The sequence below is a fragment of the Lampris incognitus genome, chromosome 4 (assembly GCF_029633865.1).
Source record: "Lampris incognitus isolate fLamInc1 chromosome 4, fLamInc1.hap2, whole genome shotgun sequence".
NCBI lineage: Eukaryota > Metazoa > Chordata > Actinopteri > Lampriformes > Lampridae > Lampris > Lampris incognitus.
The window spans coordinates 55,571,280-55,594,993 of NC_079214.1; the positions used below are offsets into that span (position 1 = coordinate 55,571,280).

The 23,714-nt window shown below is 43.4% G+C and overlaps 1 protein-coding gene across 2 annotated transcripts in view; it reads left to right on the forward strand.

Moving 5' to 3' along the window:
- Window positions 1-7,743: 7,743 nt before the first annotated feature.
- Window positions 7,744-23,714, forward strand: part of slc12a4 (solute carrier family 12 member 4) — a 35,271-nt gene continuing 19,300 nt past the window's right edge. The window contains exons 1-5 of one of the 2 annotated variants that reach the window (XM_056279233.1): window positions 7,903-7,954; window positions 19,213-19,408; window positions 21,129-21,226; window positions 21,497-21,628; window positions 22,455-22,601. In XM_056279233.1, the coding sequence (XP_056135208.1) occupies window positions 19,363-19,408; window positions 21,129-21,226; window positions 21,497-21,628; window positions 22,455-22,601 (423 nt within the window). In that variant the 5' untranslated portion in view covers window positions 7,903-7,954; window positions 19,213-19,362. Of the gene's footprint in view, window positions 7,955-19,212; window positions 19,409-21,128; window positions 21,227-21,496; window positions 21,629-22,454; window positions 22,602-23,714 lie in introns of both variants that reach the window. The other variant, XM_056279232.1, reaches the window with a different exon arrangement.

Genomic DNA, 23,714 nt, shown 5'->3' on the forward strand with positions numbered 1-23,714 from the left:
TTGTTGAAACATGGTATTAATCTGCAGAAATGCGGCGTTTTCCACTGCTTTGCTCGTAGTGTTCCATCCACGTCCCCTGCAGGTAAACCGTATGAGCCATAGATACGGAGCTAGCTAGGCTAATAACGAATTATTACGAATAGGCCAATAAATAAAATATAATTGCTTAGCTAATTGTTTAGCTACAAATATTTAAGCCATAGATACGGAGTTAGCTAGGCTAATAACGAATTATTACGAATAGGCCAATAAATAAAATATAATTGCTGAGCTAATTGTTTAGCTACAAATATATAAGCCATAGATACGGAGTTAGCTAGGCTAATAACGATTTATTACGAATAGGCCAATAAATAAAATATAATTGCTGAGCTAATTGTTTAGCTACAAATATATAAGCCATAGATACGGAGTTAGCTAGGCTAATAGCCGGGGACACTATAAGTCAGGAGAGATCACGACTCCTGCCGGAGAAGGCAGATATGTTGATTTTTCTGCAGAAGAACTGTTAGGATAATGTTCTAGGTTCTTGTTTGTTTGAACTTCCGTTAGCCTTTTGCTGTAAAAATGTATTTTTAATATATTTTTTTCTTTTTCTTTATCTACTTTTATTTTTTATCTTATTTGTTGTTGGATGTTGATTATAAAGTCTATAATTCAGACGCATTTAAAACATTGCTGCTGCTTTTGCTGCTGAATAAATAATATTTGTTTATATTTATATAAAATTATATAATAGAATAATAAAGCAATGTCGATTCTGTTCTTAATTAAGTGTCTTTTTTTCTTGCATAATAATCAAAAAGAACCGATAAGAGTATCGATAAAGTACCGAACCGATAAGCAGTACCGATAAGAGTAGTAGTATCGATAAAATCCTAATGATACCCATCCCTACCCTGGACAGGCCACCAGGCCATCACAGCACCCCCCCCCCCTTATCAGTGCACCTTTATTGCATACTTAAGGATGGATTTAGGAATAGTTTTGGTAGGCTGTGTTATTAACAGTGAATCAAATGACTCCCTGTAATGTGAAAGGATTGCTAGTACTGGTGAGGTGATCCCACTGGGAATCAACACCATCGTCTACAGTTTTCCTTAACTTTCAGCTCATTGTTTGGTTTTGCCGGTCTGGAAAAGGCCACCTCCCTCTCTGGTTCCTGGGTTCAGATCCCGGGGGGGGGGGGGGTCAGAGGGAAGGGGACATGTCCCCTCCAACTTCTGAAAAACATGAAGTTATCCCCCCAGTAAATTGTTTCTAAATAAATTATGTAATTGAAAGTATGTATTTGATATAAGCCGACTCCACTTTTGAAATAATTCACACATAAACACAAAACTTTTTGGAGATTTAGTTTACGTCCCCACTATGTAGCCTGCTCAGTGGTCTGAGCCACTGCATGTACTATACTACTTGGTAAATGATATTAACGGTTTACTTCGTCCTCATACCTTGGTTTGCTATTGAACTACATTTCCCAGATTCCATCTCTGTAGCATGTCTGAGTTGCGTCTTCAGCGAGACAGTCTAGTGGCTATTCCATCAGGTATTAAATCTGTTGTCATCTCAACCAGACATATTATCATTCAAACTACTCCACCAGAATTATAAAGACGGAATTCAGACCTTTTTTTTGAGTGGAAAAACCAATAAGGGAAATAATCCAGAGGGGCACAATTAGTAAACCTGCTTCTGTTTTTGTTTGGAATAATTTATATATTGCTATAGACTGGGGGGGGGGGGGACAAGAACTATTTTGTTTCAAATAAGGTGTGAGCGGTGTCTTTGAAAATATTGCATAGGTGTTATCCAGTTAATTCTGTTATTGTAAAATATAGGCTAAATGTTGATCCTCATTGTCTCTGTCACCACACAGATGAAACATAACTCGTCTTTTTTTGGGACTGTACCTTTAGTCAAACTTGTTTGGTATGACCTTAATCTGTTGTTAAACAGAAAATTAGATATTCGGCTCACACTCAAAATTGAATTCATTTTATTTGGTCTCTTTGATGAAATGCCTGTCAAGAAAATGTGTGTCATCAATCTTGTTTCTCTATTAGCAAAATTCCACATAACACGCCAGCAAATTTGCAAAACAGAAACCCAACCTTACTGTTTCCTTGTCTTACTTTAAATCCTACCTGAACACAGTAAAATGCTGTGAAAACCAGAGCCTTATGTAACGAATTTGATTTAATTTGATTTATAATCTATTTTAATTTAATTCTGTTTATGTCTGCATTTATTTTATTTCTTTATCCTTTTATTATGTATTTTTTAATGTATTATTTATCAGTGCCTCAAGCATGCACTGCCTTGTTGAAATTACGAACATTTTGTAAGTTCGATTGTGTAAATAAAGTTTATTAAGAGAGGAAAAAAGTCTAGTGGCTGGTGGCTGCTGTGACTACAGGCTATTCCTGTGACAGATGCCTTGTAAGTCATTTTGTTCAAAGATAAAGTCTACCCATCAACACAATAATAGGTTTAAAACATAACCAGACTGTGTTTACCGCCTCAAGTGAGTCAACTTAGCCCCAGCCAGATCCTTATTTAGATAGCTTGCTAGCTAATGTCACAGGGGTCGGTCATACCTGTAAGACCAATAATAGCAAATAGTATTTGTTTGAACAGGTAGCGCACCCGGAAAGGCCATTATTTAAGACAGTTATTTGTATTGTAGTTGATGTGGAAGAACTAGATCTTACATGGTAATGATTGTCTAGCTAAACATTTATTAGCTATTTAAATGTGCACCAGTTTTCATTAGCTAGCTACTGTGAACACTTATGCCAACATTATAACCACCAGTAGTCCACATTAACACCCATTGCTCATTATGGTGCATATATATATATATATATATACACACACACACACATATATATATATATAGTATATATATGTGTGTGTGTGTGTGTGTGAAGGCATATGAGTTTAAATACTTGGGGTCAACCGTCCAAAGTAACGGGGAGTGCAGGAGAGAGGTGAAGAGAGTGCAGGCAGGGTGGAGTGGGTGGAGAAGAGTGTCAGGAGTGATTTGAGACAGAAGGGTACCAGCAAGAGTTAAAGGAAAGGTTTACAAGATGGTTGTGAGACCAGCTATGTTATATGGTTTGGAGACAGTGGCACTTACGAAAAGACAGGAGGTGGAGCTGGAGGTGGCAGAGTTGAAGATGCTAAGATTTTCATTGGGAGTGACGAAGAAGAACAGGATTAGGAATGATTATATTAGAGGGACAGCTCAAATTGGACGGTTTGGAGACAAAGCAAGAGAGGCAAGATTGAAATGGTTTGGACATGTGTGGAGGAGAGATGCTGGGTGTATTGGGAGACGGATGCTGAATATGGAGCTGCCGGGGAAGAGGAGAAGAGGAAGGCCAAAGAGGGGGTTTATGAATGTGGTGAGGGCGGACATGCAGGTGGCTGATGTGACAGAAGAAGATGCAGAAGACAGGAAGAAATGGAAACGGATGATCCGCTGTGGCGACCCCTAATGGGAGCTGCCAAAAATAATAGTAGTAGTAGTAGTAGTAGTAGTGGTAGTAGTAGTAGTATGTGTGTGTGTGTGTGTGTGTGTGTGTGTGTGTCTAAAAGTATTAAAGTATATTAATTCCTTTCCTTACCTGCATCTTGTGTGTCAGCCAGGTGAAGGTTTACCAAAACACGGCAAAGAAATAAAAAAGGTGGATATCAGGAATTTTTGTAGGCTCAAATTGCCACTGTGTAAGGAGGAGGAAGTCCCTTGTAATATTACAAATATTAGTTGATAAGGTCCTCGTAGAAAATGAATGAAGGGTTAATATTAATGTTCAATAACTGTGCCATTAGACAACAGCGGTATAACAATCTGTGGAGGGCCGCAGCAGCAACACAGTGGGACAGAGACGGGGAGTCTCTGGTAAGGTTTCACAGTTGTAGTCTTGAGATGATTCTGTTTGTGGTCCCCCTCTAAGTTATAATGAGATCTGTGCCCTTGCTCTGGTTGAGTCCTTCCTTCTCTCACCAGACACCTCTTCCTCATAAAAACCATGGGCAAGCTAGTCACAAACTAACAAGCTGCGCATGCAGTCCAGGATGAAGTTGCCCATGGACGCTGGTCCCAGACCAGTTTTCTGCACTGTTTCTTCACAGTCTGCGCTTATCTCACTTTAATTCTGCTTTTGTGGTTCTCTGGGTTTTCAATTAAGGTTAGGCGCTGCTTTCTAGCGATTGAGGTTAGGACAAGGGCTGGGTTGACGGGGAGCATTATTCTGTATAAGTTATGAATCTGGCATGGGAGCAGTGTCCAGACTTCCCTCTAGAGGGCTTGCAGAGAGAAGAAGACGCAGGTGCCATAACATAGGAACATGTATGAAGTTCGCAAACTGTTTGGCTGAAATGTTAATGAACAATTGTGCACTTACAAATCCAAAAGAAATAGATCAAAATTACCACTTTTGAGTCCTCTGTGAGCACTTACCCGGCTGAAAATATGGATAGCAAGCATGTGCTGTTTCTATAAAGTTTGGCCACCGTCTCAGCAGGATTTGGAAAAACTTGTCCACGCATTTATCTTCAGACGACTCGTCTTTACAGGTCTCTCTAAAGAATCGATCAAACAGCTGTAGCTGATTCAGAGTGCTGCTGCCCGAGTGCTTACTAAGACCAAAGGGGTGGATCACATCACTCCAGTTCCGAGGTCAATACACCTACACCGGCTTCCTGTCTGTCAAAGAACTGATTTTAAAATACTGCTCTTGGTTTATAAAGCACTGAGTGGTATCGAGCCAAAATACATTTCCGATCTTCTGCTATACTATGAACCATCCAGACCTCTCAGGTGGTCTGGGACAGGTCTGCTTTCTGTCCCCAGAGTCAGAACTAAACATGGAGAGGTAGCTTTCAGTCATTACGCACCACATATCTGGAACAAATTTCCAGAAACCTGCAGGTCTGCTGCAACTCTCAGGTCTTTTAAATCAAGGCTGAAGACTTTCCTGTTCACCGCTGCCTTTTATTAAATAAAATCTGAAGCTTTTGATTATCATCATACACCACTCTGTAACTTTTACCCTGTCTTTGCTTATTTTTTTTGTATTTAAATGTATTTTTATCGCCTCATGTTGATTGTATGCCTTTTATGTTTGATGTAAAACACTTTGAATTGCCTTGGTGCTGAAATGTACTATACAAATAAATTTGCCTTGCCTTGTCGTGCACGGTCTGATATTTTCTTGTTTACTGGGTAGTGGCGGATTACAACACAGTGACTGCTGTTTAAATTCAGAATTGGTCTTCCTTAAATGAAAGCCGAAAGCCACATTATTTGACATTGTATTCTTACAGTGGATATGTTCTCTGCATTAAACCCATCCTACTGTATAGGAGCAGTGGGCAGCTGCAGCACCCGGGGATCAACTCCAGTTCTTCTTTCCATTGCCTTGCTCAGGGGCACAGCCATGAGTATTAACCCTAACAGGCATGCCTTTTTGATGGTGGGAGGAAACAACTGGAGGAAACCCACGCAGACACGGGGAGAATATGCAAACTCCACACAGAAAGGACCTGGAACAGCCTGGGGTTCGAATCCAGGACCTTCTTGCTGTGATGCAACAGTGCTAACCACTGAGCCACTGTGCTGCAAAGATTAAAAATTTGCTTACACTCCCCATAGCTGAAGGGTCCTACAATGGAAAAAGTGACTCATCACAGGATGAGACTACTCACAATTTCATACCTTTTTTTTTTTAAAGAACACATGAATCACAGCCAGCACATTTACATGCACACAGGCACTGTGCTTATAATTGGGGTTTTGGAATATCCTTTTTATCCTGTCTGTGCATGTAAATCATATATGCCAGTTGCAGAAACCCACTTTTGAGAAACCTGAATATGATGGGTTACTCTGAAAGAAACCCGGATAGTGTGGCAAGTAAACACCTTATCCAGGCAGGCACCGCACATCACTGTTATCCTCCATGTAAACATCATATCCTCCATATGAGCAAAGCCAGGATACGATTCATAACCAAAATACCAGTGTGCATGTCAATGTGCAGACCAGGGCTATCTGAAAGCGTGGTGTAACAGAAGGCGACGGAAAGTTTAATGGTAAGCTTTATACGGAGACAAAACCGAGCAAAAGAAACAAGCAAACCAGAAATGTAGCAACCTTCCCCACCCTCGCCAACAATATTTCTAGACCTCACCATTGCTGACTCAACCGAAGATTTCTGGGGGAAAGACTAGAATTTGATGAAGAGATTGCAGATAAAATTTCTTTATTACGATATCTCTACTTCGATGCAATTACACCTCGAACTACCCATACTGATATATATATACTGCATGTATAGATAGCATCTGCTCTACATACATGATCTCATATGGCCCAGAATAGTGTGGCCATTGAAATTACAACCTCACCAAAGAGCCTTTTGATCAGCTGTGTTCATAATTTGCAAGTAGCTGGAGGAAGGAAAAGTAAACTAAAGTGGTTACATAGCCTGTAAGGCCAGGGGACAGTTTTTCCATTTAGCTTAAACAGCTGCTGAGCAGTAAAAGATGAAACTTCGCCGATGAAGCTGAAGGTTTTCTTCTCTTCCTCAGAATACAGCATAGTGCTCAGCTCACACAAAATCAAACATTTGAAGTTAATTTGTACCTTGTGTTGTACAAGGTCAGTAGAATACTTGGACAAGTGGCATCTCCACCCCAGTTTATCCATATTATTTGTAATAGCTCCAGTAGTTGCGAAGACTAGAAAAGGATGCATGATAATATGGCCCATATAAAGCATAATCTGTCCCATGTGCTAAAGATAACAGGTCTATTGATGATGCTTTTGGCTTGAAGCCGGACTTTGATTGCAGGTAGCCTCTAAAAGGCCTTATGGCTGACAGGGACATGATCTGCCATTTTAAATAACAGCAGCATCAGTGGTGCTTTGCAAAAACTGAAGGCTACTTGTGAAATTATTTGAAAGGCAGTAATAATATCACAAACATAAAAAAATGTAATATTCTCTGGGGATGAATAGTGACATTTCAAATGTGAGAGTACCCAGGGATCAAAGGTTGAAATGATATAATAACTTCTGCAGTTTGAACAATCTGGGGGGGGGGGGGTGATTTTATGTTCCCTCCTTTTGGCCCGCTTCATTTGTTTCTCTCTCTCTCTCCGTTTATCTCTTCTTTTTCGCTCAGTCTCCCGGCCACTTTTTTCCCCTCAACCCCATGGCCTGATTATTTTCCAGACTGCCACGTTGCAGCCTGTATGTTTTGGGAAGGGCCCACAAACGTACACAGAGGACTGTCTGTCTGTGTCTGAACCTTGAACAGACAAGCGTTCAGCCTTTTTGGCTGTCATTAACCGCATGGCCCACACACACAAAGACACGCAAGTGGAGAAGGGGGGGACCCGGCTACTCTTTCGTTTTCTCTCTCCCGCTCAATGTCTTCCTCCGAATGACTTGGGATGACAACATCAACTCCAGAAGGCGACACAAGTTGATGTCATCCCTTCTGCCTGGGAGAGCGAGGGTATCTTTTGTGTGCATGTATATGTCATTGCATCCCCCCCCCCCACATCACAACTCTCCCACCCACCCAATTCAAACAACCCAGCCGGGGGTGAGGGGTGGGGGGGGGCTGCCTGTGGGCGGGGAGTATGGTAATATCTTCCAGAGGAAGTGAGCACAGTGTAGTGGAATGTAGTTACCATTAGTGGGAGTGGAGCTTTGGCTGGCTAACTCCTAGCGTGCTATGCTGAATCAAAGTTGGGAGACACTTACAGGGAGGCTATGCTGACCGACTGACTGATGAAAACATGCCTCACTTCACGGTGGTACCGGTGGACGACCACTCCCAGTCAAACTATGACAGTCTGGAGGGGATTAACTGGGTGGATTACAGGGACACTGGACAAGGCTACCCCGGACACCAAGACACGGTCAGCTCTGATGGTGAGTCTCACAACTGAGCTATTCGTCACACAACTCTCCATGCAGCGTTTCCGCGTGGGTCGGCCCGTCTATGTCAGAAGCGTTTTGGAAGTTTGAAACGACCGAAAACCGACACCCCCCCCCCAAAAAATAACAACAACAACAACACGTGTCCCGAGCATAATAATGACAACAATAATTGCATGACTTCGAGACAGTTAAGTGCGGGAGAGTTGTTTTGAATCGATCGTCCTGAGAGCTCCCCGTAGCAGCTGGCCGGCCGTGTGGTTGCCATGGCAATTCGGCGGCGCCAGTGGGCGATCTTCTCGGATCCGTCTTTTGACAACTGACGATGCTTCAGAAAAGAAGAAATACGAATTAAAAACAAACTCTTTCAGCGTTTTCTCTGGTTTTTTTTTTTTTTTTTTTTTTTGACGAAGAAAACGTATCTGAGCCAAGTCTGGGACGTGACCTACCCTGTCACGGTTTGTCACAGATGTCTACCATAGTTACAATGGAGAAAACAATGGAAGGGGGGGTGGTGAACGTAGCGACAAGAAAGGGCCTTAAGTGTTCCCTCACACAAAAGATGGAGCTCTTTTTTTTCTTCTTGTGTGTGCCAGCAGAGGATTTCCTTTTCACAAAGAACAGCTGAGCGCGCTGTTCAGCAACACAGTAACAGATTTCAAACCACCTCGGTTTCTGCCTCAACTTGTCTCTCACGCCGTCTCTTGTTTCACGATGGGATCAGCTCAGACAGAGCGGGGGGGGGGGCAGGGGGGTGCGGGGGGGCATCCCCTTTACAGAAGGGGAAAAGAGGAGAAAGGGAGTAGGAGGAGACGAGCGAGAGGAGAGCGGTCTGTAGCTGCTGACCGGCAGTGTGTCACATCTATTTGTGTGGACTGCAGAGGTAGAAACCCAGCGAACCGGGGGTGAACTGTGTTGTTTGGGGCAGATGAATGGGATACGCCTCCAAAAGAAGAAACCACATTCAACCACAGGCTCAGCAGGCTAGGCTGGGCATGAACAGAGGGCCATGCCCGGCCTGTCGGCAGGCAACATCATGCTAATTGTAGGCTGGATGATTCAGATCAGAGTCAGTTTAATGTTTGTTGGCCTGTGTTTTCAGCTGAATAGTTGTCAGGTTGTTACGTCATGAATTTCCAGAGTGGTGGCGAGTTAATGTGTGCGTGTGTGTGTGAACATATGTACGTCTGCTTTCACGTGTGTGGTTTGTGGTGCACAAAAATGTGTGTTCATGTGTTTGGACTTCATGATGATGACATGTTATTCGTGTATGTGTGTACGCGCTGAGATTTGCAAAATCAAACAGCGAAGCAAACTGCAGTGCAGAAGAGAGGGCCCATCCTTTATCAGGGCACATGATCCAAAATGACTTACATTCAAGGCTGGGAGAGGCTGACCTAGTTGTCTGCTTTCATATTCTTGAAGTGCATGAAAGCAGCATGACATTCTCGACCATTCAGACATAGCAAAAAAAAAAGTAATTCAATATAATTAAATTGCATGGCAGTGCTGTGTAACTGTTTTAGAAGTGCAAGTAACACATATATTTTCTTAATCCATCTGTGGTTTATGCTGCAAAGGTTTCGGCATGTTTGGCAAACAAGTAGATGGCCTATTTTTCTGGTAAGTTAGGCTGGGGATGTTTTCTCTCTCTCTCTCTCTCTCTCTCTCTCTCTCTCTCTCTCTCTCTCTCGCTCTCACAGACAGAAGAGAGGGAGAGAGAAAGAGAGGTCCCCCTCTCTTTCTCTCTCCCTCTCTATCTGTCTGTCTGTCTGTCTGTCTGTCTGTCTGTCTGTCTGTCTGTCTCTCTGTTCTCCCTCTCTGTCATAATTCTCTCGAACTGAGTCATGGTGAGCTTTCTGCAACAAGATTAATTTGCCAGCTGCAGTGACAACTGGACACTATAGTCAGGGAGTGGGAAAGTACGTAGGAGGAAGTGAGACAGAGATGAATGATGCGGACGGGCCACGGATTTTTTACAGTCTACTTGTAGCTGAGATTTGTTTTTGTGCATTTCTTTCCTATATTTTAAGTATTTTAAGTATATCTGAAGATCCGGTGTTTAGACAATAACTCAATAATAATCCTGGACTCTACCTTACGTAACCAGAAGAATATGCTTTTTGCAAAGTAAACAAGTCTTTATTTTGTGAGCTCCTATTCTAATTTTGGTAGACATTTAGGCCAGTACTGAGAAGGTTATTTCCAATTTTATCTCTCTCTGTCCTCTCTCTCTCTCTCTCTCTGTGGGTGTGGGTGTTTTAATTTCTATGTATGACACAATGGGGAAAGGGTGGGAATGGGCAAAGACAGCCACTGAGTTAAAAAGGGCGATGGGTGAGTTCTCTGTAGGGGCGGTGGGTGTGAGTATGGTACATACTCTATGACTTAGCCACAGTGTTATGTCTGAAGGAGAAGGGAGGAACCTTGCCACAGTGCTGCGTCTGTTCTGGCCTGTAAACTAACACTGTAACACTGCGGCCATTATGGCAGAGTTGTACTCCACCGCAGATCTAGCATGGACATTTACTCTTGCAGTGCATCAGAAACTCATGCGGTGGGTGGGGGGGTGGGAGACTAGCCTCTAATTCCTGCACTCTAACCAATGAAAGACAAACAACTGGTGACCTGCATATTTCACCTCATCATCAACTGACACTTAGCTGACAGTTACCTGATCTATCTCACCTGGCATATTATCAAATGTTATGTTTCATGTTTTTGGGGAAAAATGATAAAAGATTGTAGCTGATGTCGTCATTGCACTGCAGAGTAAATAATGGATTAGCTTCAACAAGTGAATGTTGGAGGAGTTGCAAATGAAATGTTGAGCCCTGTTTTTTTTTTTTTAATTTTGCAATGAGGCAAAGTAAGCAAATTCCCTCATTGAAAGAAGGAATTATGTCTACATCTGCACATGCATGTCTGTTCATGTGTCTGTGCATGGTCCATAACGGTATGGGACAGTAGAGAAGCTGGACTATGCTGGACCATGAATTTACAGTCCCTGTCCTGCTTCAGATACTCGGACTAGCCAGGATGTCTTGAGGAGGATATCTCGGTTGAAAAGGAAATAAAAAAAATCCCCCTAAATACCAGTAACTTATGTCAGAGCGCCACAAAACAAGGTTGCGTATTAATCGGAGCAAGAGCTCAAATCTGACTGCAGGCAATAACATCCTGCAATCTAATGCACGCTGTTTTCCCCAGTAGTCATTACCGGTTTCTTTACTTTTCTACGTGGTAGGAACTGCTGTCATTTTGTCGCGTAATGGGCTTACAGTCGACCAAGGTGGTATTATGGGTTGCCATTACCATTTAAACAGAAGCACACAGGATGGCAGAGACATACAGCCGTCATCTTCAGGTGTGAATTGCACAAGATGACAAATTGCTACTCTCGGAGAGTGAATCAACAGCGTCCAAACTTAATTTTAAAATGAGTAATGAGTAATCTATTGCATTTTTGTGTGCAGCACTGGTTCTGGGAACTTTGTGCAAGTGGTGTGTCTGTTGGAGAAGGCTGCCTTGTTTTCTCGTAGGACAATATGACATCCATTCCTGCCGGTCGGTCTGACATGCCACTCACACAGCATTTGGCTTGTTTCGAGAGACTTATTGAGCAGTGCAGAGTGAGATGGTCCATGTCATGGCTATGTAAATGTGTGCATGCCGCATCCATCAGGACTGGTCATGTGGCTATGAGCATAACGGTGACTCGGCTGCACAAAGTAGTTGCTGTGTTCGAGCAAAACCAAGCATACCAAGTTGACAGTTTGTTTTTTTTACTCTATAGAAAGCCTAAAAAACCCCCCAAAAAAACAAAAACAGAATAACTAGTCTTAAAAAAATACTGATTCTAAATGTAGTGTAGTACAAATTGCATCTATTGTGATGCCGGACAGATTCAAATAATAATCATCCAAGTAATTAAATGCTTTTTCCAAATACATTTACTTGAAATGCACATTTTCAAGTCGGTGCTGGAAAAATAAACACACAACTGTGCACACACAAGCAAACATGCTCATGCACAAAAACACATTTCAGACTGTGAGGTCTCAATGAGACTCTATCTAGACAGGTGGGAGGCCGATTTGTACCATGAGACTATGACCAAAAAGACTTGAAGAAATTAATAGCTTTGCAATATGAAGTAGAGGTATGTTGTTAATACTACAATGATGCTCACTGGAAAGATTGTTGTGTCTGATGTGAAAGAAAAGGTTATTTTAGGGTTATGCTGCTTCTACATAACAGGTTTTAGCCAGCTTTCAAGGCAAGTAAATTGTGTGTACTAGCTTTATTCCTCAGAACATACATAGAATAGAACAGGTAGGGGGTCCAGGATACAAAGCCGCTGTCATTGCAGGACATGTAATTTGTACCAAATGCATAGGTGAAGGGCCAAGCATCTACACACACTGCAGTTACTCCCAGATCTTCTGTAGCTTTCTGCATCTTCTTTGTGAGCTACGCTCTCTTCCTACACCCTAATGTCCAGCCACTTGGCTAATTATCATATAGCTACTGGGGTCAGACACAGCAAACATAGAAACTTAAACTCTACAGTACATCCCCATACTATACAAGGGGAATATTCAGATGAAAACACTGTTGATAAGCTAGTGGGTTACAAAGAAGAAATTATTAATGGAAAAAAAAACGTTTGTTATAATTTGGAGTAACGTTGTCTGATTCCTATTCTTCAAGGTCTTAATAAAGGGATAAGTCCTCTACTGCAGACCGTGATTGTGTCTGCTAAAATTTTCAGCCAAGTGACAATATACTCTGAGTCTGTGTATTAGCTCCTGTTGAAAGACGCCAGGGCTAGGACGCATAGGATTTCATAGTAGTATCGGTTTAGAAGGATTCATTACTCAGCAGTAGAGACAGAAAGTTACACATAACCCCACTACTTCACCCAGCTGCATAGTTTTGGGTAACGGGTATTGTCAAGGCATTATAGAAATCTGCTACTTCTACTTTTAAACTTTGTCAGTTCTGTCCACAACATGCCCTGCAACGACCTATTAGTTTACCCAGTCTTGACTGACAACTACTGGCACATCCTCATCTGAGGACGTTAATGCGCCTTTACCATTTCCTGGAGGTGCACATAGCCCATGCAGAGACTGCACTCTACAGTTAACCACAACCCCTCATGTGCGGCCCTATGCAGACCCACAAAAGTGCAAAACTTGTAAGCATTATTTGAACATAATTCTTCTCCATGTTTGTGTAATTTCCGTCTTTAGCTGTGCACCACCGAGTCCCCATTTAGTTATAATTCTGCTCTACAGAGAACCTCTCCCCTCCCATATGTGCCCCCCAAGGTAACGAGACTGCACTGCTGTCCCTTCCCCATCGTTAGCAGACATCAAAGCTAATGTGCTGCGCCTTCTGCACAGCTGGTTAGCATTCCTTGGCCCCGCTCAATATGAGAAAGAGCCATTAGAGCTAACAATAGCTGATTACAACAGAAGAAACGCATTTGGTTCACCATGGGAATGAGAAGAGAGGAGATATTCAACAGAGAAGACGTAGAAGGATTTCAATTAAGCTAAATTTAAACTCCCAATCATTTTCTGCTACTTTGCACCAGAGTGAATATGTCAATGATAATACTACTACTAACTACTGCTGCTGCTACTGCTAGTATTAGTAATAATGATGTGGGCGTCCGGGTGGTGTGGCGGTCTATTCCGTTGCCTATACCAACACGGAGATCGGCGGTTTGAATCCCCGTGTTACCTCTGGGTTGGTCGGGCATCCCTACAGACACAATTGGTCGTGTCAGTGGGTTAGGAAGCCGGATGTAGGTATGTGTCCTGGTCGCTCCACTAGCGCCTCCTCTGGTCGGTCGGGGGTGCCTGTTCGGGGGGAGGGGGGAATAGCGTGATCCTCCCACGCGTGACGTCCCCCTGGCGAAACTCCTCACTGTCAGGTGAAAAGAAGCAGCTGGCGACTCCATATGTATCGGAGGAGGCATGTGGTAGTCTGCAGACCTCCCCGGATCGGCAGAGGTGATGGAGCAGCGACCGGGATTGCTCGGAAGAGTGGGGTTATTGACCGGATACAATTGGGGGAAAAAAGAGGGGGAGGGATAATAATAATGATGTGACCCATAAGGAAATTCAGTATTTTGCACAAGTCCGTCCCCTCCAGGAATGTTCAGTTTACAGGGTCCCCTACAGAACAACAACACTGGAGTAGGTAGGGGCTTGCACATGGTGTCTCTGGATTACCAACAGGTCTCCTCCATACAATGTGTGACATGTTTAATTTCCCGTCACGCCACCACAGGCCATCAAACCGTATACTGTTTGAAGCTGCATTAAATGCATATCTGTATTTTCAACTACTTTTGTGCAATGTGAGAAATGTGCAGTTCAAAATAAAATTGATGGCCGCTAACTAAAAGCAAGCTTGCAAAAACCAGTAAACGGGCACTACCGGGTTTATATCAATCTGTTTCTGCTGACATAACTATTTATTAAAGGGACTTTTTGTTGATAGAATGCAAAAAAAAAGTGCAAAATTATGCAAGAATACACCGAAATAGATAAACAAGTTGACGGCGATTCTGCTTTTTAAACCGGAAAAACTGGAACAGCTTTCTACAGTCACTGTCACTTTCCCTCGAAGCAACAACGCCAGGCTGACAGAGATAAAAGATCAAACCATTTCAATTCCAATAACTGTGCTCAGGGAACTGGTCCACATTAACAGAGTTTATTTATAGTGGGGATAAATACCGAATATTTGGGAAGATAAAATATGGAATGTGCATAAAAAAAAAACGCCAGATAAACATTCATGTGTACCGTCTCAGTTCCCAGTGAAGCATATCAGCAACATCAACAAAGATGCAACACACCCAGGTCACTGTCTGTTTGTTCCCTTGCCATCGGGGAAATGATACCTCACCACCAATACCCGGACTAACAGGCTGAGGAACAGCTTCTTCCCCAGAGCTGTAGCCTCCATCACCCCCCCCCCAACACACACCTGCCTATAGCTGCAGAGGACTAACTGCTACTAAAGCTGCTGCAATATGAACAACTATGTGCAATAATCCCATGCACTATTTTGAACTTTAAAAGCTGCTGCTATCTTTTATTGTCTCATCATCATTTTTTGCTACCTCACTTGTTCATACTTCACTTTGTTTATCTTGTTTTTTTAATCATTTACCTTGTCTAGTGCTGCTGGTCTGAGAGTCACCAAGTGTAATTTCATTGTGTGCACACAATGACAATAAAGTATCTTATCTTATCTTATCACTAAATCAAAGTTCATTATTTTTTTATTTCTAAATTGTTTCTGGAGAAAAATCAGCAGAAATACCATTCCCAAGAAATTTCTTTGTTTCTTCTGTGTGTGTGTGTGTGTGTGTGTGTGTGTGTGTGTGTGTGTGTGTGTGTGTGTGTGTGTGTGTGTTGTTCACCCGTCTTTGTCACTCTCTTTGTCTGTTGCACCAGCACCTGCATGCTGCAGAATCATTTCCACACACCACCTCTGAACACCGCTGCATAGCAGCGCTGCCAGCTAATCACAGGGGGCAGAATGGGTTATTCTGCATGACTTCTCCGCCTCTCAGTGTTAAATCTTAAATGTTCATTAAAGGCGAAGTTTACCAAAGAGGCTTTCACACCCTAAGGAGCTAATGGAGGGAGATATTGTTTTCCATGGCTAATCGGCTTTAGCACACGCAAACAAAATAACGGTTTCCTCTCGCTTGGCATTATTGGCTATGAAAATGCAGAGACTGGAAATGTCACTTATCAAAAGCTGATAACATTAATAATGGGCTTGTTTGATTTAGGTGTACTAGCACAACTGTGAGTAGTACTGTCAATGCTGGTTCTTTGGCACACCTACATCCAGCAAACCTGTTATTAATGTTATCATCTGCAGCTGTGTTTATCCTGCTACGCTTACACCACAAGAGTGCCAAGATCAGCCTGACGGATTTTTAATCTTTACATGGTTTTTAACCTGTAGATGTCAGCAAAGCCACTACTGGTCTAGAGTTTCGCTACTCTTTAATAGTTACTCGTAAACATGGGTGTTAACCACTGGGCCACCATGCCCAGTGGTTAGCACCGTTGCCTCACAGCAAGAATGTCCTGGTTTTGAACCCCAGGCTGTCCCAGGTCCTCTCTGTGTGGAGTTTGCATGTTCTCCCCCTGTCTGTGTGGGTTTCCTCCGATTTCCTCACCACCATCAAAAAGACATGCCTGTTAGGGTTAATACTCCTGTCTGTGCCCCTGAGCAAGGCAATGGAAAGAAGAACTGGAGTTGGTCCCCAGGGGCTGCAGCTGCCCACTGCTCCTGTACAATAGGATGGGTTAAATGCAGAGAACACATCCACTGTAAGAACACAATGACAAAGTGGCTATTTTTAAACAGTTTAAATTACTCTTAGATAATTTGTACCTGAAGACAAAAGACATATAATTATAATTGAGTGATTATTAGTATAGCAAACAAGCGGTAAATCTGTCTCTTCAAAAATTGTGTTTTTCCTCACACAGCGCTACAATGACCCACTGGTAGACATCAGGCCACTCATCAGAAGTCATACACTTCAACCTGTGTTAGAGCGACTCATCAAGTCATTGATCGATTTGTAAACTCACACAGCAACTATAAATACTCCCTAGGTTGGACTTGCCAAAGCAAAGCGGTGTCTAAACAGACTGCCGGGTCTGACTAAACATTTGAACATTTTCCTATACTAAGCTGCCTCTCACAGGGAGCACGTCGGAACGATGGCAGTACAATGTCTAATTCATTGCTGTGGACTAACAACTAATGATAACATCATCAACTTTTGGCATACATAAATGAGTTTTCCATCCGTCATTCATAATTGAAAACTGTTGCCACAGTTAGATATACAGAGTATATCAACAATCAATTTTAAAAAAAATGTTTAGAAAGGACCGAAAAATAAATAGAAATCTCTGACATGATCCTTTCATTTGCAACGTGGCTCGCAGTGTAAGACCCCAATCCTTCCACCGATGTTCAAGCTCATTTGTTGAGTAAACCTCTTTTAATCTCTGATCTTCAATTATTTAGTCGTGCAATGCTAACTGTCTCTTCTTTACTGATAAGAAATGCATGAGTTTCATGTATATTCTGAATGCACGTGTTCAATTTAAGGTTAGTTTTGCAGAAAGTAAAAGCCAGCAGTGACTGTGCTGTTGCACATCAAGAGTCCTCTGCAAATATGACCCGCTCACATTATTGGCAGTCGTAAAGACCGCCAAATTTTTTGGTGTAGGCGCTGGTGGCTTGTCGAGACATGTCGGTGTAAAGCTCGGCTCCGTTCTCGCAGCGGGCATCGGTGTGCCTTCATAACAGGCTGGTTAATCTTAAATCTCTTTAATTAGATGTCCAGTGTGCAGCTAGCGGACCCCCCCCCCCGCATCCCACTGGCCCGGTGTTGAGGTCGGCTTTACTCAGCCGTTCCAAGTAGGAGAGAGTTTGGGAGAGATAGCGGGGCTTGAACTGTGTGTTCCCAGGTAGCATGAAGAAGTGGTATATACAGTGCAACACTGTGTAAAGCTGTTATGTGCAACAGTGCCAAAGGAGTTGCCTCGCCAGGAAATGGTGCACAGACTCGACCCTGTGTGTCTCACTTTGATGCTTGTTGGTTGAGAGCGTTGCCCATCTGTGTCACCCAGAAGATGTATACTCTTTCACCACAGGCCAACATTTGGGATCTTTGAAGGACATAAGGTTATTGACTCATACAAGTGGGTGCTGTATGCATTGTTTTAGGTTTTTACACAAGCATGCCCATTTCACATCGCACTAACAACAAGCTGACACTAGAGGTCAGTGTTTCCATTGTTTTTACTCGTCTCCTCGATGACCTCTCGGCACTGCTGTGTATTGTAATCCGGGTAATATCACCCTGAAATGCCACCTTTTTCTGATTTTAAAAGGAAAGTGAGGCACTTTATAAGCCACTACAGCTGAATCTACTCTAAATAACCAATTATTATCCTGTGGGGGAACATTTCAGACCAGAGATTTTGTGCCTTAGAAAACAGCAAAAATTCTTCCACTGCCACTTTAAAACTATGCTTTTGTAAGTCAAAAAGCATGTAAAGTTTTTCTTTCAAATTTTAGTGTGTCATTTCAAGAATTTGTTGAACATGTTGTGGAAACACAACATCCATTGCATGTCAGTCTGTCTTGGGAGAGAGAGATCCCTCCTCTGTTGCTCTCCCCGAGGTTTCTTCCCATTTGTTCTCCCTGTATAGAGGGTTTTTTTTAGGGAGTTGTTCCTTATCCGATGCGAGGGTCTAAGGACAGGATGTTGTGTTGCTGTAAAACCTCCTTCGGCAAATTTATAATTTGTGATACTGGGCTATACAAATAAAATTGACATTAAATTGCAAGTGGTTTTGAGGGTAAGAATTTCATACCGCACTGACTGACATACGTGACACGTGTGTGTGTGTGTGTGTGTGTGTGTGTGTGTGTGTGTGTGTGTTGGGTGAATATAGTCTGAATGTAAATAAACTTTTTCTCCACAAATGCTCAAGTCAAGAAAAAAAAAATCAACCCTGTCCCATTCTTATCAGAATTACACATGAGTAAACATGTGCCGAATTGTGTCACAAATGTGTGTGTGTGTGTGTGTGTGTGTGTGTGTGTGTGTGTGTGTGAGTATCCTAATTGTGTCATCAGCTCTAGATTGCACTTACATATTTCTCCACCTCTAACTGTTGCAATGGGCATTTTGGTTTAATATATTTGAAGTATGTATTTGATAACTTTTCAGTATTTTGTCATTGTATACCGTATTGGTACAATACCTAGTTTTGTGTGTAAAAGAGAAACGTTGGTAAAGAAGCAAGTTGGCGGTGGGCACTGTGTGTGTGTGTGCGCGTGCGCACATGTGCATGCTGTGCACTGTGTGTGCTGTGTAAAACTATCCTCACTCTGTCATCAGCTCCACATTATTTTAATTTCGTCGACGCTAGTTGTGGAGATGGCTTTTCAGATGAATGTATCGAAAACATGCAATTTATTACTTTTCATTTTGTTTTGTTTTTTCTCATTTGTATGCTGTAGCAATACAATTCCCGGTTTTGTGCGACAATTAAAGAGAAAATTATGTCAAAGAAGCAAGTTGGGGGTTTGCGATAAATGTGTGTGTGTGTGTGTGTGTGTGTGTGTGTGTGTGTGTGTGTGTGTGTGTGTGTGAGTCCACGTGTGCTGCGCAGTGTATACTGTGTGCTAGAGCAGGCCCCTGAGTGAGTGTTCTCCCTGGGTGAGCGGGTGTCCTGGATGGTGATTGACTATGCCCCGAGCCAGAGAACAGAGAGCAGTGTTGCTGAAAACGCACATAGTACAGAGCAGACAGAATAGGAGCTATGCTCACACACAGCAGCACCAATGGCAGTGGGGCACAAGAGACAGGTGAGTGGAGACTAATGGGAAGGCTAACCCAGTCAACTTGGTGACATAGGAATTGTGTATTTTTTCATTTTTTTTGTTGACACGCACAGTACGAGTTTTTGCTCAAGATTAAGATTTTCCTCGAAGGCCGGATTCGATCCTTAAATCTCGACGTGCTCTAATAATCCAAATATCAGATCCTGTACAGTCCTGGTTAATGAGGTGTGTGCCCACCAATGAGTGTGCAAATTCGGGTGTGACCAAGCTCGTGTTGCTTACTTTTTGTACGGTAATTGCCCTCGGCACCGCGTTTGTCTTGACTTGATTTACCCTCGGGACGCCCGAGTTTAATGAGAGTGAAATATGATCACACGCTCGCTCGTCACCCGGTCCTCTCTTTAGTCGCCTTGGCTGATGCTGTCTTGGCAAGCCGTTGTGATTTACCGCTTTGGGATTGAATATGGTAAACTTTATTGAGACACGGTTGATGGCGCTGATTTTTACTGTTTATTTACGAGCTTGGTAAAACATCACCGTTGGGGCTCAGCGGCTGCACAGAGATGTGCTGGTTGTACGGTTTAGTGTGCTGGACTGTATTACTGCCCGCTAACGCCAGTCAGTCGGAAATGCTGTACTGGGTAAATACTGAACTTCTTTAATGTCAATCACAGTTACCCTTTTGTCCACTATAATTCCTTATTTCAGATTTAATCTTGGCATACTGTAACACAACGAGGCTTTAAAATATTCAAAAATTAAACAATTAGGAACTGTATGTGTAATAAATGTTAACATGGTTGTTAATAGATTGCCCCTTGCCCATTTACCATTTGATTGCTATAAGGCCAATTTGAGTTATTTTTTACCCCAACAAATAATTTTACTCAGTTCAACATGCAAGTGTTGCATGAATTCATCTTAGTAGCTCTTTGTTATTCAGTGATCTTTAAATCGTTTGACTTCATCACAGATCTGTAAGTAAGAACTGCATAACAGCTTTATTGTAGCCAAACACGACAGTCAGTCAAGAAATTTAGATTAAATTTTATTATAATTTAAGTTTTTAAGCAATTCTGAGTCTGATTCTCGAGGTCAACCAAATGACATTCCACAATCAATCATACAGTGTGATGGCGTCTGGGTGGTGTGGTGGTCTACACCGTTGCCTACCAACACCAGGATCGGCGGTTCGAATCCCTGTGTTACCTCTGGCTTGGTCGGGCGTCCCTACAGACACAATTGGTCGTCTCTGCGGGTGGGAAGCCAGATGTGGGTATGTGTCCTGGTCGCTGCACCAGCGCCTCCTCTGGTCGGTCGGGGTGCCTGTTTGGGGGGGAGGGGGAACTGGGGGGAATAGTGTGATCCTCCCACGTGCTACGTCCCCCTGGTGAAACTCCTCACTGTCGGGGGAAAACAAGCGGCTGGCGACTTCACATGTATCGGAGGAGGCATGTGGTAGTCTGCAGCCCTCCCCGGATCGGTGGAGGGGGTGGAGCAGCGACCGGGACGGCTCGGAAAGTGTGGGGTAATTCACCAAGTACAGCTGGGGAGAAAAAGGGGGGGAAATCCCCCCCAAAAAAAAAAAATCATAGTGTGATGAAGGTGTACGACGACTTAATGACTTATTTAAAATGTTCATTTTCAGCCTTTTCAAATTCATACTGGGTGCAAAAAATAGGAACTTTCTAACTTTCTTTATTCTTCCGCTGCTTTCGAACCCCCCCTCGCTGCTTCCCCACAGGTCATGGGAACCACAAAGAGGACAGTCCATTTCTCAACAGCACAGATGCTGCCGCCAAGAAGACTGATTTTTACGACAGGAACCTGGCCTTGTTTGAGGTTGGTTCGTATTGCAGTCACATAAGAGAGATATAAGCAATAACCAGCGCCGGGCCGTGGTGTATTTGAAATTATTTTACAGTTCTGGCATCTTGCCTGCCTTGCACACATTGGAGGAAATATACCACGGGTATAATGGTTACATAGTGCGGCTATCAAATAACCAGACTCGATAATAATAACTGTAATGCACTGGATGTAACTTATTGCCATTATTATTACTTGTTGTAGTTCATTTTTCATCCAGCTATACCCGCTGCTTTCCTGCAGGAGGAGCTGGACATACGCCCCAAGGTTTCGTCTCTCCTCAGCAGATTGGTCAACTACACTAACATCACCCAGGGAGCCAAGGAGCATGAAGAGGAGGAGAGCGCTGAGGCCTCACGCAAGAAGGCCCCCAAGGTCAGGGTCAGGGGTCAGGGGTCATGGAGGGAGGGGAAATGTTAACCCTTCCTTTTTTTCCCACCCTATTTTAAGATTCGGCCACCTTACCGTCGGGCTTTTTCTTTTGAAATAAGTTGAAATTAATATAAATAGCAGTTGTAAAAAAAAATTTGGGGGGTTCCCCTTTTCCCCCCTAATTGTACCCCCACTCTTCTGAGCTGTACCGGTTGCTGCTCCACCCCCTCTGCCGATCCAGGGAGGGCTGCAGACTACCACATGCCTCCTCCGATACATGTGGAGTCACCAGCCGCTTCCTTTCACCTGACACTGAGGAATTTCACCAGGGGGACGTAGCGCATGGGAGGATCATGCTATTCCCCCCCCCCCCCGAACAGGCGCCCCAACTGACCAGAGGAGGCGCTAGTGCAGCGACCAGGACACATTACCACTTCCAGTTTCCCACCCGCAGACACATCCAATTATGTCCAACCAAGCCGGAGGTAACACGGGGATTCGAACCAGCGACCCCTGTGTTGTTAGGCAACAGAATAGACCGCCACGCCACCTGGGCACCCATCTCTTTGTAGTTTTTCCATCTGTATTGTTACAGGAAATTGCCTATTAGAAATTAGTGAACGACTGCGGCTTTGCGTGCTCTAAGCACCAGCTGCTGTCACATACTGACCTCAGTGCTCGCAAAGAGACGAGGGCAGGACTGGACAGCCTGCAAACAGGACATTAATCAATACTAACGATCAATAAATTTGTCTCCTAAAGTGTCATGCTGATTACTTTCTGTCTCTCTCTCTGTCTCCCTCTCTCTGCTCCCTGTTCTCCCTACCAGTCTCCCAACATGGGCACCCTGATGGGAGTGTACCTGCCCTGTCTCCAGAACATCTTTGGTGTCATCCTTTTTCTCCGCCTGACGTGGATCGTGGGGACGGCTGGCATCGTGCAGTCATTCCTAATCGTCCTCATGTGTTGCTCATGTGTGAGTACACACTGAACGCATGAATATCGAAACGCTGTTCTTGCTGAGACACGGACTCAAACACAGACACGTGTAGATGCACAAGCACGTGTCATCGTTCAAACTGTCCTTGTCATTATGTACACGTGTGTGTGTGTGCACACACGTGTGTTCCAATCTTGTTCTGTCTCTCTCACACACACACACACACACACACACACGCGCACACACACACACACACACACACAGTTTCACGATGAATACTTTCCACCAAGAATCTGGGTCACAAGCAAACTGGTGTTACTAACCAGTCAATAAAACCCACAGAATGCGGCCTGCTCCATATTTGAAAAGGCAGCAGCAATTAATAATTAAAGACAAATAATGCAATTTAGAAGCTGCAACTCAGCTACATAGTTTGCTTCTTTCTTTTTTTTTTAAATCTTATGGAAGAAATATAATGGTCTTTTTATAGTACAGCGGGTAGTAACTCAGCCATGATCAGGGGTTCAGTTCTCTTCCTAGTCACTAACGTTGAAGTTATTTGGTACTGTAAGGCAGTTTCCACGGATGTCTACCAAATAGCTAACATTTTACAAGAAGGTAGCTGTATTTGCCTACTATTGTCTTTTTTAGCCTTTTTTTTTTGTCACAAAGTTACCTCAAGTGACAATTCTTTCTGTAAATGCCAAAAGAAAAATGGTTGGGCGGCATGGTGGCGCAGTGGTTAGCGTGGTCGCCTCACAGCAAGAAGGTCCTGGGTTCGAGCCCCGGGGTAGTCCAACCTTGTGGGGGGGTCATCCTCTGTGTGGCGTTTGCGTGTTCTCCCTGTGTCTGCGTGGGTTTCCTCCGGGTGCTCCGGTTTCCTCCCGCAGTCCAAACACATGTAGGTCAGGTGAATCGGCCGTACTAAGTTGTCCCTAGGTGTGACTCTGTGTGTGTATCAGCCTTGTGATGGCCTGGCGGCCTGTCCAGGGTGTCTCCCCACCTGTCGCCCAATGACTGCTGGGATAGGCTCCAGCATCCCTGCGGCCCTGAGAGCAGGCTAAGCGGTTTTGGATAATGGATGGATGGATGGATATTTGTGCACACCAAAGTTGTTTTAATGTTTCTGTGTGTGAACACAATTTTTTG